The following is a 15,348-nucleotide window of genomic DNA, read 5'->3' as shown; positions in this document are numbered from 1 at the left end:
ACCAAGGTCCGGCGTATTTACTAGTGCTGCGCAGAAGATAACGACGATTTTGTACGGATGGCTCTGAACTCGAAATTTAGTTTGATTTCAGGATAAGTAGCAGCTAGGAGGCAATCTTCATAAAACTCTACAATGACGGAAAGAAAACGAAGCTGTTAAAATGCAGCATTTCACGCTGTATTTGGAAGTAAAATTTCCATCGCTTGATGTAAAGCAAAAGGAACGCTGATACAAATGACTAGATAGCTCTGTACCTGTAACGCTTCTAAAGTTCCATGTATCAGTTGCTCAACATATGTGCGTCGACCATGACATCTTTTAAGCGGTTATGGGGCATTGCGCTAAAGCCTAGACCCTCTGGAGATGCAAGGTGTCTCTCGGCAGTCTGCCACTACGGCATAACGCTAATGGAATCATTTGCCAAATTTCTGCCACGAGCACTGTGACGTCATTATGCATGGCCTGCGTCACCGACCAAGGCCTTGATATCGTTGAATTTTTTTTAGCCCCGCCGCGGTGGCCCAGTGGTTACGGCGCTCGGCTGCTGACCCGGAAGATGCGGGTTCGATCCCGGCTGCAGCGGCTGAATTTCTTGAAGGCGAAATATTCTAGAGGCCCGTGTGCTGTGCGATGTCAGTGCACGTTAAAGAACCCCAGGTGGTCGAAATTTCCGGAGCCCTTCACTACGGCGTCTCTCATAGCCTCAGTCGCTTTGGGACGTTAAACTCCAATAAGCCAAACCGAATTTGTTTTACTGCATTACATTGCAGTATGTTTCGATGTTCCTCAATATGTTGCCGATTTTCCGGAGGAACATAGCACTGCAAAAGAGCGAAAGAAGACAAACATCCTTTTTCGCTTATGCATGTGTACGCGTGTCGCACAGTAAAATTGCTCGCATTTTTAAGGTTGGTAGTCTTTATATTCCAAAAACTTAAGCTTAACATTGTTCCATTTCGCATGACCTTCACTTTGGGGGATAAAGTGTATAGGATAGTCGAGGAGCTTGTTTCAAGACTGAAAGCACGAGATCAATACTATTGCGTAGCCTCTTGAAAGTCATCGAACCACTTTTCGTTCCCGGACACATTTCATATTGCTGTAAAGAAGACTAAGTAAAAGACTTACCTGGCCATATAGGCTGCCGTTTATTGAATGTAACCTGTGCACCTGTAAACTAAACTGCAGGTTCAAGAAGATTGGAGGACACATTTACCTTGCCCGTTTTAAACATCTACGCCAGGGGAGAAAGGGGGGGGGGGGGGGGGGCAGGGAGACAGGCTTAGGTAAAAAGCGATAAAAATAATCTTTTTGTTAGGCGCCTCAGCAAAAAGGGGTCATGGATTTTTTTTGTTGCAACAAAATTGGTGGTCACAATGGATGAAAACCACGCAGCGAATGTTCATTGTGCCTATGTATTGTGCTGCCCCATTAAGTCTTGACGTCGGCCTCGAATGAAGTGTCTGCAGTCGGGAGAAGCTTAGTTAGGTACTCATCAGTAACAGTCGCACGCTTTTTCGACTTTCTTTGTAGAGAAGAGTGCCTGACAGCAGTAGATAAACTTCCCTGCTCCGCTGTTACAACTTTGCCAGTTTTCATCATGAATGAGGCCCAAAACCGTACAACAAGCTACGCTTCTTCAATATTGTGAACATGACTTCAACGAAACCAACCTTGGCTGTTCGCTATGACAAAAATAAAAAAAAGTCATATTGTCCTCGCTCAGTCTTACACAACCCCGGGATTAGCCTGGACTGGTAGGTTGCAGGCTTCCTGGCAGCATCCCACGTAACACGTCAAAGGATGTGTATTGTGTAACGTTTCATTTGGTTTTCGTTTTATTCGGCTGTGACGTCAATCGCCACGAAAGTAATAGGAGGTGAGGAAGCGATTAGGCAATCACGGACACGGCCGGTATGGGCATGGCACCGCCTCTAGGAGCCCAACTGCCACTGCATCTAGTCGGGCAGTGTCGCAGGGACCATGCTTCGAAACTTCTTCGCACAGCCAGCACGGAGTTGTTTACTGAAGCGGATGAACAAAGGTAGAATCTCGTGACACATTAAAACGCGTCTTCGTGCAACGCCATTCATTGGCGCCGGCACCGGTTCTTCACTGAGCATTGGATGCGTGGCGTTTTTATACTAGTAGGTGGCGCAATTGTCGTTTTTCTGCCATCCCCCGTGGCCGATGCCACGGGCAGCGGCGACGAATGGCAGATGGAGATATTAGATGAAATCATAATGGAGCGTTACAAAAGACGTCCCCAGTTTTTATCGCCTTTCACGTTCACGTAGAAAATTATGGCAATGTTGGTAATATTCACGTGGCTTCTTTCCAGCTTAAGTGCTACTGACGGTCTTGCTACGAGGATTGCTTCGGGCGTGTCCTGGACTCGTGGCTTCACAGCAACGTTCCTTCCAGCGTCTCTTCAACAAAGAATTTTCTAGAGATTCCTCACAATGAGTAAGTTTACTTTTTGTACAATGACGTTGCTTGATATCCCATCCCCTTGCACAGTGCCTGCAATGCTGCGTCATTGATTAGTAGTGTTCTTTGGTATAGCACCCTGAGCCAGAGTGAAACAAATTCAATCAAATTTTCGGTGTGTGCTCGTTATTGATTGCAGGTTATTCTTCGCCACTTGAATCGAGCGTGCAACTCATCTATGACGATAATGTGCCTGCAAGTGCAGGTAAGCGTGGAAGGCAGCTGGTTCGTGCAAAAGCGACTAATTTCAGCTTGCGACGAATATATCACGTAAGAACTCTTCCAGTAGGCAGAACTTGGCATTCTCTACGCCTTTATTAAAACGGCGAATGACCGGAGCATCTTTACATTGTTTTCACTTTTTTTTTCTTGCGTAGTTTTGTGTACAGGCGTTGAATACATTGCGTAGTCAGGTATCGTGTCAATACGAGGTTGACAGCCTCAGGTGACGATTGCGCTGCGCGATGAGTGCTGCAGTATATACCGGTCATGTAGTATTCCTGCGATATGATGAATAGATCAAGTTGTAGGCCTCACGCCCCTTCCTTGATTGTCGCAATTCATCGCAAACAATGCAGCGTTCAAAACCAACCTAATAGTGTGCGTACGTTGGGGTTCCATGTGAACAGAGTTTTCTTACCGCCTGCGCTGTCTTCGCGGTGTTGTGGGAAGCGGCCGCCAGGATCTCTGATCGATATTTCCATATCTGCTGGGATGTGGTCTTTTCAAATGTATTCTTTTGTATTGAGCCTAACTCAGTTTTTCCAATATTTCAGAAGACTCCAAAAGAGGGTAAGTTTTACTTGGTTCGTTTGTATTAACGTGAGTGCATTAAAAGCCTCATCACAGAAAAAACTCAAGTTCGAAAAAAATGACGCTGTGGTCTGTCATAAAATTCTTCGATTGCTTGAGACAGTTATGACGTCATGAAGCCACCTGCCCCCCACACCCCTGCCCCCCGCGGCCCCGCTGCCTCTCTCTCTCTCTTCCTCAGTCCCTACGTCGCCCTTTCCCCTTCCCACCCACATTTGGAAACCCGATAAGGGAAAAACCTCGCGTAGTGATTTCGCTTAAAATCCGTTGCTTGCTTGAGACAGGTATGACGTCATGATGGGGACTTCACATTATAGCTCACTTTGACGCTCCCTGTGTTCGATGTTCCTCCTGCTACTCTTATACGCTACAAGAGAGTCGAAATAAGGAAAACTCCCATTTCGCCGTATTCATTCCACTTTCGACACCTATCAGCTTGCCATATGGTATAAGAGCTGGGGACTTAACGTATTAGCGCACTTGACGGCCCTTGGTTAAATTAGCACTGCGTGACTCGAGTGTTTCTTGCTAGCCTGATGGACTGCCAGAATTAGCGGTCATACAAACTCCCAGTGTGCACACAACTTATTTCGTAATTGACCCCCACTCAGCTTCCACCATGCTGGCCTCTAAAATTCTGGACATTTAAAAAATGCACAGTCTAAGCAAAAACTGCTGCATACTTTGACTCTTTTTCTGTTTAGACATACTGCAGGCCATTCTCGTGCCCTAGCAGGAGTGGCTACAACAGTTAAAACTTTAGCGAGGAGTATTCAAGTGGAGTCTCCGAGTATTCGATATAAATAATATTTCGTTATATCAGGACCCGACTGTGCAAGACTTCTCGCCTTTAAGCTGTCCGGCACCTCGAGCGAGCTAGATGGTTGCCCATATTTTATAAGTCGGTATACCGTTGGCCTGACGCGAATAAGGTGTGAATATAAACCGAAGCGCTTAATTCTGGACACGCTCTATCTTATATATATGTATCTGACGAGGGCTTCAGATTAAATGAGCGTATTCCAAAGCTTGCCGGACAAGGAATCTGAAGGGATGACGACTCAAATATTTTTGATATTTCTTTGTTCGTTCTTCAAAAAGTGCCAGCATGCTGCTTTATCGCTCTGTTGGTGCTGCAAGACACGACCAACTTTATCTCGATTGATCGCGTCCAAGCGCAGCCGATTCTACGTTTTTTCGAGACTGTTGTGGTTACTTTCCACGCCGTATCTCGAAAGTTTGCAGGCGGATGTAAATTGAGCACAACAAGAGTGGCGGGCATTCTGTTCGACGACCGCCGAGCACGCTTGTTGCTACGCCGCCGCAGAGACATTCAGTTTTTGCGGGCACAAGTCAGCCCAAATAGAGAGGTTCGTTTGGAAGCCATTTCTGCCGTCTTAATCCTCCCCGGACTGCCGTTACCGCTACGCGACAATGTACGTTATCCTCTGGGGTAGGTTTACGCAACTTTGTACACAGAAATCGTAGTTTCTTTCCCGCCTTGAGGCGGCTTCACTGTGATGGTTCCATTTCAGTTTCATTAGCAATAACACCCAAACTGTTCTCTTGTTTCGGCAAAGACGATACTGGGGGCCCTAAAGCCTCTGGAACAATAAATGCCTTGATGAATGTCTGCTGCGTATCTGCGCCATACCATTTCGCTCGAAGCAATAGCATGCGCACCTTGAGCGTGATTCGAAACGAATCTTGCAGAGACTACGACCTCAAGACAACAGTCATGGGCATCGCCTTCTGCCTCGTCGCCGTAGGAGTGGTCGGGCTGACCACTTTTATAGTCCTCGAAATGTCACGTTCTGGTAAGAGCGTCGACATGAGAGCTAGAGAGCCCCTCTCTAGCATCTCGCTCAAATGCTTGAATTGTGAGCTGCGCTTAGCGATGGCAGGGCGGCAGTCATTGCATATTAAGGCGAAAGCCTTTAATGCCTCGTAAAGTCGCGACCAAGGAATGTTAGCAAATGTGGCCACGTTTCGGCCTCATTACTTAAAAAGAAACTGTGCCGAGGCTGAGAATCGAACTAGGGCCTTTGGCATTTGAAGTGGAGACGCTACCACTCCGCCACGAAGGCTGAGGGTTTGGGCGTGAATAAAGGCGCATCTAATGAATGCATGGGTTTCATAAATGAAATAAAAGAAATAAAAATAAAAATAAACAATTAGAAATAACAAAAGACAAAAAAGTAGTAATAAAACGAAAATAAAATGTTAAAAAGTAAGAAAAAAAACATGAGAAACGCTTTCGCCTTGCAGTACTTTAGACAGCCAATGTGCCTCCTCAATTTTTTCCTCACTTAATGAGGGGCAACTTTTGCAATCGGACATTGTAGCGGACCGCGCTGTTCTGGTATAAGTCAGGAATCGGCCCAGGACTATTTATAGACTGGGCAATACATATTAAGGCCTCCGGGACGCAGAGCAAGCGCTAGATGACTGAACTAAGTTCTTTACAGAGCATTGTCCGTAGACCAAAGTAGCCACGCGGTTATTACCGCTTCTCGCGCCGTCAGCAGACTTGTTATCACGCAGAGGAGAAGAGCGGCGGCGCAGGTTCTCGTCACGGCGGTAATCTGGGAAGCCGACGAGGGCTGGCGACCAGAACGTAGCCGCTTTTTCTATATTGCGGCAGCCTGGCATATCCCTTCTTGTTGAGATACGATGAGATTTTCGATAAGAAACGGTGGATGAATTGTACGAGCTATTCATGGGACGTGAATTTGAACGTTAGCGACACAACGACTTTGCAACCGTGGTATGGTTGCGCTGGTGACAGGAAGTAAGCAGAGTTTAAAATTATGTATTACTGGTATTGAAAGTCTGACACCAAAATAATTGGGATGAGTCGACTCCAATGATCGTGCAAAAGAATACACCATTAGTGTTCCCCTGTAGAATTGATAACATTGAAACAAAACATTAAGCTAAATAAATATTCAGGCGTTACAATTTCACATCGCTTGATCCAGAATGGTCATCTACAAGATATCTGTGGAGCAGCCAAACTAAAAGTCAGTTTCCTAAGGCGCAAGCTAAAAGATGCGAATTTCGAGCTAAAGGCGAATAAATCAGTACTACTGCCAACTCTGGAACCAGCAAACTTAATCAAGGATTGAAATCAGCAATATCTACTAGACGAACTTCACCGTAGAAAGCGACAGAGCGGAGCGCCATGGACGACAGAGAGAGAAGAGAACAGAGGAGACGCGCTTGTCCTGTGTTCTCGCGCCTCCCTTCCGAAGTTGGTGCTCCGCGCTGGCGATTGCCACGACGATTCACCAACTAGCCCGCACCAAGATATAAACTCAACTTTAGCATGTTCGAAATTGGCATTTAGGCTTATAATTTCTTGTGCACGTATAGCACGTAGACTGTAAGCAGACTTCGTCCACTAGCAATGCTGCCTCCACGCGAAAAAATTGCTAACATAATAAAGGATTGTTAGCGCAACGACACAACACAAGAAAGACGACAACACGGGCGCTTTATTATCCTTTATTATGTCTGAAAACCAACTAGCTCAGCAGTTAACCCTCTAAAAGTAAAAATTGCTAAGCCTAAGAATTTTCATCAACGCTACTACAAGCAGCCCTATTTTCCCTCGAGCTTTTACTTCCGGCAACTTGGTAGACTTCCATTTCGTTCTAGTCATCCCTTTACAGCTATATTCTTCATACCACGAGGTGACGCTGATAAATTTTAATTCCTCAGGAAACTATCTGGTGGAATTTTCTTAACCCACACTTATTGAATAAATCTTTATCGCTGGAAATTTATGAGTACCGCAAGGGACTATGTTGCATTCACTGAGCGTACCCTCTCCGCCCTGTATACGCTCGAATCGCGTAATAGAATATAAAAATAAATAAAATAAGTAATATGCGTTAGTGATTATCGGCTGCTATAAATAATCAGCTTCGTTTAGGGGGCTCAAGAATTCAACCTTATATTGCCGTAAGACGTTGCTTTCTGCGATTATCTGCTGTGATCCACGTTGGCGCATTATCACTTTGTTACGCGTGATTCTACCAGATCGCTTTACGCGTGATTCCACCAGATCGCTTTGGAATGATAGTAGCAGACCAATTGCTTACGCTTTGATCGAGATTGTCGTAGGTGCTATAGGCGCATTATCTCGGTTGCTGTGCGTCATTTTTAAACTGAGCGCAAAGGTGGGCGGCTGGCATTCTCTTCGTCGACCGAGAAGCAAATTTCGCAGCTTGCGAGTTTCATTAAATTCATCTTTATGTTTGTTCAAAAAATAATTCGAGTTTCACGTTAGCCTCTTCTGTAAATTTCAAGGCTGGGTTCTTGCTGTCATCCCATCCAAGTCAAGTGTAAAAAAGAAATTCGGTACGGTTTTCTTCCGACCCAGGATACTTTCATTTAAAACAGCGTTTGAATTAGTCTGAAAAAAAGGTATTACTGCCACGTGCTATTTTCGCTACATGCTACGATTTTGAACTTAGCTGCTTTTGTAAATTATTGCAGCTTGGCCACGTCGCCAGGCACTTCGACAAGGCGATCATGTAGTTTTCGATTCAGTAGACGTCATGGTGAACGTGAGGAATTTGACGCCAACAGTTACACAAAATGCAAAACTGACCAATTTTACCCAGAAAAAAAAAATCCAATGGCTGTGGGTGTGATTTACAGCTTAAAAACTGAAGTTTTTTGCCTCGATTCAGAATTATTCTCTTGGAGAGCGAATTCGAAATGGGTTCGCAGAGCAGAGAATGCACAATAACTGCCCGTGGCTTCGCAGATGACAGCAGCTATGACGACTACGGGAAGACGGTGGAAGGTGGGAGTGGTGACGGCGCCAGCGACAGTTTTGATCCTTACGACAGACAACGGTGGCCAACCTGGAAGCCGTACCGTGAGTAAATGGAGGGTGTTTTTGAGAGCTATGCGTACATCACAGTCCTTGAATGCTTCCTGATCATGAAACTTCTCCCTCACGCTATCAGAGAGCTTCACACGCTGCTCGCTTCTGCCGCGCTGCGGCGATATCACCTGCCGAAGTGCATTGTCCGATAGCTCGGCGCTTTCGCGATATAGAAGAGATCCCTTTCGGTCTTAATCTCACGTTGAAATCCAATATTTACTGGCCTTTTGCGGGTTCGCGTAAGGTAACATGCGTGAGTGGAACCATTTCGAGCACTTGTTATGCTTAGGAATGCCGTTCCGGTTAGACAGGCGCAACCGAGAGACTCTCCTTGGTTCCCTGCCCCAGTGGCACGGCGATGCCGAGGAAAACTAAGCGTCGAGTAGCGAGACAAGAAACAGCATGACTTCACCTCCTCTTCCGAATATGTGCGCTGTTGTGAAAAGCACTTCGTATTTTCATACTTCAAAATACAGCCGACCACACTTAAAAACGTAGGAGCTATAGAGAACACTCGCTTATTACGAACGAGTGGAGGCATGGACTTGCCTTCTCTTGGAATCCACTCCGTTACCCTTAAGGACCAGCTGTTATCTAGCCTTCGCATTGCATGCCTTGCCCAAGCCAATTTTTTCCTCTTGATTTCGACTAGAAAAAATTAATGTCATTAGCCCGCGTTTGTTCCCTCACCCACTCTGTTCGCTTACAGGCTGTTAATCTTGCACCTATCATTTTCGTGTCCATAACTCGCTGCGTTGTCCTTAACTTAATCTGAGCCCTTTTCGTTAGCCTCCACATTTATGACCCATAAGTGAGTACCGGTAACAGACATGCGTTGTATACATTTTTCTTGAGGGGTATTGCTATTGCCGCACTCCCACAGAAACAATCATTAGAAGGCATTCCCATATGCTTTCCATCGTTTGAATAATTTCTGGTTTGGTTTATACATGTAACCTAACCAGAACCTCGAGTTCCCCACTGTGGTTGGGTCGTGCAAACCGGAAGAGCTTTTTAAGCATGCACACTTCGTTCAAAGCAGAACTGGGCATGCCCTTCCTCACTGAAAAAAAGTCTCTTCTTCCACGTACTCAGCTAAGACTTCGACCCGGAGGAGCCGACGAACCACGACGCCCTATCCAATATATACGTGGTGGCGGATTTTCACTACCCGGACTACTAAACGGTGGACAACGGGGTCCCGAGTACCGGACTGGACTCTCCCAAGTACCACCACTACACGGAGGTGGACAAAGTACACAGGGTCCCGAGTACCGGACTGGACTCTCGCAAGTACCACCACTACACGGAGGTGGACAAAGTACACAGGGTCCCGAGTACCGGACTGGACTCTCCCACCTACCACCACAGGTGTAAGCACTACTACCCGCGGAGGCGGAACGGCGTCTGCGGATGCCCTCCGGCTGGCCGCACGGTTGATCAACGAGTCACTGTCCTGGAACTACCCACCCTGCGACGATTTCTACAAATTCGTCTGCAACAGATTCGAAGGGGGCTTTAGCACGCTGTCCAAGGTGAGTTATCTCTCGGCTCTTTTACATTTAGAGAGATGTACCGTCTTTGTCAAAAGTAACCAGGCTGCATCGTTTGCTTGTAGCTTGTAGAGTGGAGCCCTTGTGGCTTTCCTAAAGATCGAAAGGTGCTGGAAGGTAAGAGGATTCCCAGTCCTTATCTTTAACGACCATTTCAGCTTCAGGGAAGCTGTAAGGGCTCCACTGTAAGAGCTAGAAGCTAACCATGCAGCCTGGTTACTTTTGACAAAGACTGTACGCTCCGCAGCGGCGCTATTAGTTTGCAGAAGGGCGATCAGCTTGTGGACAAAAATGACTGTTGAGCTTCAGCTGACGCTTTGTTGAGCTCTTGTTGAATCAAGTGGAAACCAACATGAACCCAATTCATGTTGAGCCTACTCAACATCTGCTAAACAAAATTTTTGTTTAACGTAGTCAACACATTAATTGTTGAGTAATTTTTGTTGAATTTACGTTGAATCGAGTCTCATGGCAGCCGTTTCTAGCCTAAATAAATGAAATCAGTTCTGCATGCGTCGTGTAAACAGAACCTCATCGCATATTGTACGTATTAAAAACGCATGCAGCGCTTGTTACGACTCCAGTAAACCATTAAAACTGATTTTCTTGCATAGAAAGAAGTGCTGATGGTGCATTATGCTCTTTGAGGCATACTTACTGCAGATGATTCGTATGTGCGCACTTAAAAAAGGGCGTTTAATTAGTGCTACACTGTTGTTTTATGAATGAATGAAAGTGTTCAACTAACAGAACGTTCCATGTGAACTTGATTACTTCTGCTACAAATAAAATAAATGAATAGTAATAGTTAGAACTGGCATAACTTAGCTGATTGTCAGGCTCCTACCTGCAGAGATCCGGACACCCATGTGTACGAGTATATAAGAGTGAAGCTGAGATTACGATTAAAATGGAAAAATTATCAACTCTTAGTAATGTCATGTTGTAGCCTCATTTGCAATGCTGTTCCATGTTCTTTATCTGATGCTTATATAGAGAAGAGTATGTATATATATATGTATTTATGTTAACACCTGTGAGTTTGTGCGTATGTATGGAGCACTACACGGCTGTGGATGTCAGCGTCAAGTTAACGAGAAACTGTAGCAGTAAAACCGAATGTACCATCGAAAATTGCATTGGTAGGCCGATCTCACTCAATACAAATGTACTTCGAGGAATTTTTTTTTACCACGACCAAGATTCAGAATGATGTGTTGAATCACCCCAGTAGTGTCAACATGAATTCAAGCTGACAGCAATGCAGAAATTGTGTTGAGAAGGCTCAACTCTAGCACAGTGGCCACTTTTTCGTAGACTTTCAACTGGGCCTCAATAATTCACCAATGCGAGGCCATCCTTATCCCAACGCAAATTCAACAGGGCATGTTGAGTCTGTACATGAAAAATCCAACATTGTCTCAAGAAGCATTTTTGTAAGGGAGTCTACCTGGACACATTGAACTGAGCCTGTAGGGCTCAATGTTTCCGGTTGTAACGAAAATAACTATTACAGGCTGTTCTTGTGTGTACTGAATAACCATTACCTCTAGCTATAGTCTGATGAAAATAGAGAAGGAAGCAGCAAGGACTCCTCAAGAGCTCCCAAAAGGAACGGCCTAGATTGTTCAGTGCCATCTCAGCCAGCTACTTCGCACCTGCCACGGCCGCTCGCAAGTTCATGCTATAGATGCAAGGCGGCTGGCCGCGTTTTCTCCCAGTAAGTCGGCGCCATTGGCCGGGGAGCTTCCTTTGAGAGGCATGTTCCGACTGTACTCTACTGAAGCATAACATACGTTAAAACATCTCTACCTTTCCTGACACTGCACAGATAATGAAACGCCGGTAACTTGTAAAGCATATAGGCATATTCACGATGGAGTGCCGTAAAGACGAAGCAGAAGAGTACGAAGACTAATTAGCAGTCTCATTAAGCTATAGTCTAAATACGAATGAGCCCACGTGGCAGTAGAAAAGAGTAAGCCGTCCTCCAGCGCTATCCTAGGTGCCTTGGAGTAGATTACGATTACTAAATGTACGGAATTCTCACTCTTCGCACTGGATTCATATTTTCAGAGCTAAACATAGAATTTGATGCAGTTAGTAATGGGAACAGGCTTGTAAATGCAGCACTGGAAATGTTTGGGTTATCAAAGAGAGAATTTCGAATGTTTCGAAGGGAACTTCTTTTTGTTTAGCCGCAAGTATTCCTTATTTTTAGTGTTGCAAATGTACCCTACAAATAGGACAGCATACCCATCCCCTAAAAAGAAGTATACTAGAGGACAGTACGCACTCGTTTTGCTCCTATTTAAGCTAATTCTTGTTTAGAGGGTTCAGCACAAAATAAGAACTTTTCACGAGTGTATGTAATCCGACAGTTCGTAAGTGCTAGATACAAAGGCGAAAGTTTTCTGTAGCGGATGAAAATCTTAGGCATATTAACATGTTATTTAGTGAGTACAATATGTTCCAAGTAAAGCCAAGTATACACCAACGACGTAAGTTTTCTATCGAATCAGATCGATGGCCGTTTCTAGTAGCCGTGTACTGGTTAAGAGAGGACTGATGGTACATTATGTGGATTCGTTTAGGTTGGGATCTTTTTTATTATTGTTAGTTTAGCGCTGCTGTTTTTTTTCTGCTTGCTATTTTCGTCTTGTTATCGCGTCTTGTCACCCCGCTTGCTAATTTAGTTTTATTTCACCCATATTACACGCTACTTATTCCTATTCTGTATTTTTTTAGCAGTATGTCTTGCCACGGTTTAGTCGTATTTTGCTTTCGGTAGCCGATTCCTCTCTCCTATGCTCCCACAATTGAGGGTGTGATAACGTCATAATACGTCGATAGGGCCATTCGGTGTAGCGTGTTGCTGCCACGTACCCATAAGATCACCGAGTGTGTTATCGTGTGTGGTCTTGTGACGTTCGACGCACTTTCCCATTCGACTATATATGCGCCCTGTTCTTGTACGCTTTTCCTAGATAAACGTTTGCCTCCGGCTGTGACGCGTACTATGCGAATATTACAGGGAGTATGCGAAATAAATAAATTACAACAAATTGAATTCACGCCATATTCATCGTTATCCTAGTGGAACAGTCACCCTCAGGTAGCCGACAAGCAAAAAATACTGCTTGCCAGTTTTCTGAACGACATAACAGAGGCAGGTTGATTCTCGTCACTTAACTTATAATTGCAAACTCGGAAGCTTGTAACTAGATATCAAAGTGGTGAGGATCAATTACTATAGCGCTAGCGCAACTATGGCCAAATAGCATAAACGAATGGAAATAGTACACTCTTATGACTTAAAATTCTCCGAATTCAAACCTCCTTTTTATTCGAACTTGCATTTTAGTCCCGTCAGCAAGAAATGTGGTGAATAGCTTGCCTTTAATTGATTCGAACGGCATGTAACTAAGGCTAATGTTCTCTCCCTTTCGAGTCTTGAAATGTCGTCACCTATGTTTTCCACTCTTGCAGCTCGAACAATACACGCGCGCAGATATCCAGGAAATGCTCCTGAACACCACTGGAATCCCTGCCACCGGACAGAGTGCGGCGGAGAAAGCGGCTGCCATGTTCCAGGCCTGTGTCCGCCTCGGATCCAGCACCCAAAACTCTCAGGCACGAACGAGAGCTTCATTCGCGACAGTCGCAAAGCGCTGTGCGAAACATGCTTTTCTTTTGAAGTGACGGCTTTTAGGTTGTCGCTATGCAGTTCCGGTCTCTTCATAACGAAATTCCCTCATTGGTCGTGACGTCCCGCAAATCGCCCGGATGGTTCATCCTGACTGGGCGAGACAAGTCACATGACTATGTGATGTCATCAAAACCTGTCATTATGGCAGGTGGACACATGGCCACCGGACTGTGTTCAACGTGCCCACACTGGCAGCTGGCAGGTGGAGTTCAAAACTTCCAAAGGACGCCCGATATTTTGAAAATTGGCCTATCCCAAAAATGAATTAAAGGGAATAGTGGACATTCCCAGCTCGACTGGGTTGGATTAGTGGGTCGGATTAGTATAATCCCACATATCACTCCAAGTGACAATGCCAATATTTATACCAAGTCACAATGCCCAGTGACGGGCGTAATGCAAAAGTGTAATGGTATATGGAAATTTAAAAAGAATGTTTTTTTGAGGAAAGCAAATTTTCTCAGAAATTCATTTTTTTTTTAATTCCAGCCAACAGCTAGTTCCAGCACCAGGCAGGGAGGGGACCGTCTCCTTTCATCTTCTCCATCTTCCACTCCCTTCATCGTCGGGCTAACCGGCTTATGAGAATCAGTCGACACCATGGGCTGAAAGGGGGTCCTTTTATGGCGAAAACAGCTTCGTTCTTGAGTTTTATGCGACTACAGCAGGGTCCATCTGTGGCGGCTGCGGTGAAAATCCCCGCACGAGGGTGGGGGGAGCGACGGTGGCGCCGCTCGCCTACAGCGGTGAACTGGGCAAGAGCGCTAGTCGACGAACGAGCATGTGTTGAAATTAAGTGCTCTATAAATATACGGATATCAGTTCGCTCTCAATGTGTCCGTCGGTATATCATGAAATATGAATTCTTTAACAGCTTTCGCTGAAGCTCGCATTACACTGTGGTAACCGTCATTTGAGTTTTTTTTTTTCTTTTCATGCAGGTCGCATCGCTGCAGTCATTTTTGCGCGGGCTCGGCCTCGACTTCTCATCTATGCGCATTGACTCGAATTTCAGCGTCTGGGACAAGATGACCCAGCTTGCCTTGGTGTACGGTCTCCCAGCCTTCGTGAACTTTGAAGTAACTTGGACGAATCGGCGGCCCCGCGAGCCTATTTTGCAAGTATGGCAGCTTCCGAATGTTCGCTACATTGCTTTCAGCGTGCCACCTTTGGGGCTCCCTTGTGGTCCCATGTATCGAATATAGGGCTTTAAAATTTCTCCCCTGCCTGGAAGTTAGCCTGCTTTGACGCCGCACGCAGTGGTCAGGTAATAAACTGGCCACTTATGCTCGAAAATGGGCGGAGATGGCAAATGCGCTCCCTATGTCCGCATCTTGATTCCAAGCTTCCAAACTCATTATTGAAAACGAACAGCTGTGTGGTTGATATTCGGCGAGGTTGGTGCGTTCAGTGAAGCCATTCTTGGATGTAAGAGAAAAAGTCAGTTAGTGGAGAAATGGCAGGGACAGTGAACAACTAGCTAAGAACAATGGCTGATTCCACTCATTTTCTCGGGGAATCTAAGTTTATGTCTACTTCACGGGCGTCAAGCTTGCCGTATGGCGTTCCTGCATGAAATTGGTGCTGCTTCATGCACACGCAGGGGCAGTGTGGTTGTGGTGGCTACAGTCAACTTAGTGCACATTCTACATGGTTGCACAGTATGAAAGGGAATACGCGAGGGCCTGGCTGCCACACTTCGCGAAGTGCTGCCACCAAGATCCGGAGGAAATAGGCGGCACCTGGCTAAAGGCTAACTGACCATAATCATTTGCGCGTTTGCTGAGGATGCGCATTAGTGGCAGCGCTTCGCGAAGTGTGCCGGCTGCGCAGTCGCACGTTGCCTTTCATATTGAGCGACCTTGTACAGTATTCGCGTCGTA

The 15,348-nt window shown here is 45.6% G+C and overlaps 1 protein-coding gene across 1 annotated transcript in view; it reads left to right on the top strand.

Annotated features, from left to right (window-relative positions):
- The first annotated feature begins 13,263 nt into the window (after window positions 1–13,263).
- Window positions 13,264–15,348, top strand: part of LOC149332597 (neprilysin-2-like) — a 37,723-nt gene continuing 35,638 nt past the window's right edge. Inside the window, exons 1-2 of the mRNA XM_089558219.1 lie at window positions 13,264–13,389; window positions 14,407–14,586. Of these exons, the coding sequence (XP_089414345.1) occupies window positions 13,279–13,389; window positions 14,407–14,586 (291 nt within the window). The 5' untranslated portion in view covers window positions 13,264–13,278. The remainder of the gene's footprint in view (window positions 13,390–14,406; window positions 14,587–15,348) is intronic.

The sequence above is a fragment of the Amblyomma mixtum genome, chromosome 8 (genome assembly GCF_055824585.1).
Source record: "Amblyomma mixtum isolate Tamu chromosome 8, ASM5582458v1, whole genome shotgun sequence".
In the NCBI taxonomy this organism is placed as follows: domain Eukaryota; kingdom Metazoa; phylum Arthropoda; class Arachnida; order Ixodida; family Ixodidae; genus Amblyomma; species Amblyomma mixtum.
The sequence above is the reverse complement of the archived record's forward strand: the minus strand, read 5'-3'. Positions and strand labels throughout refer to the sequence as shown.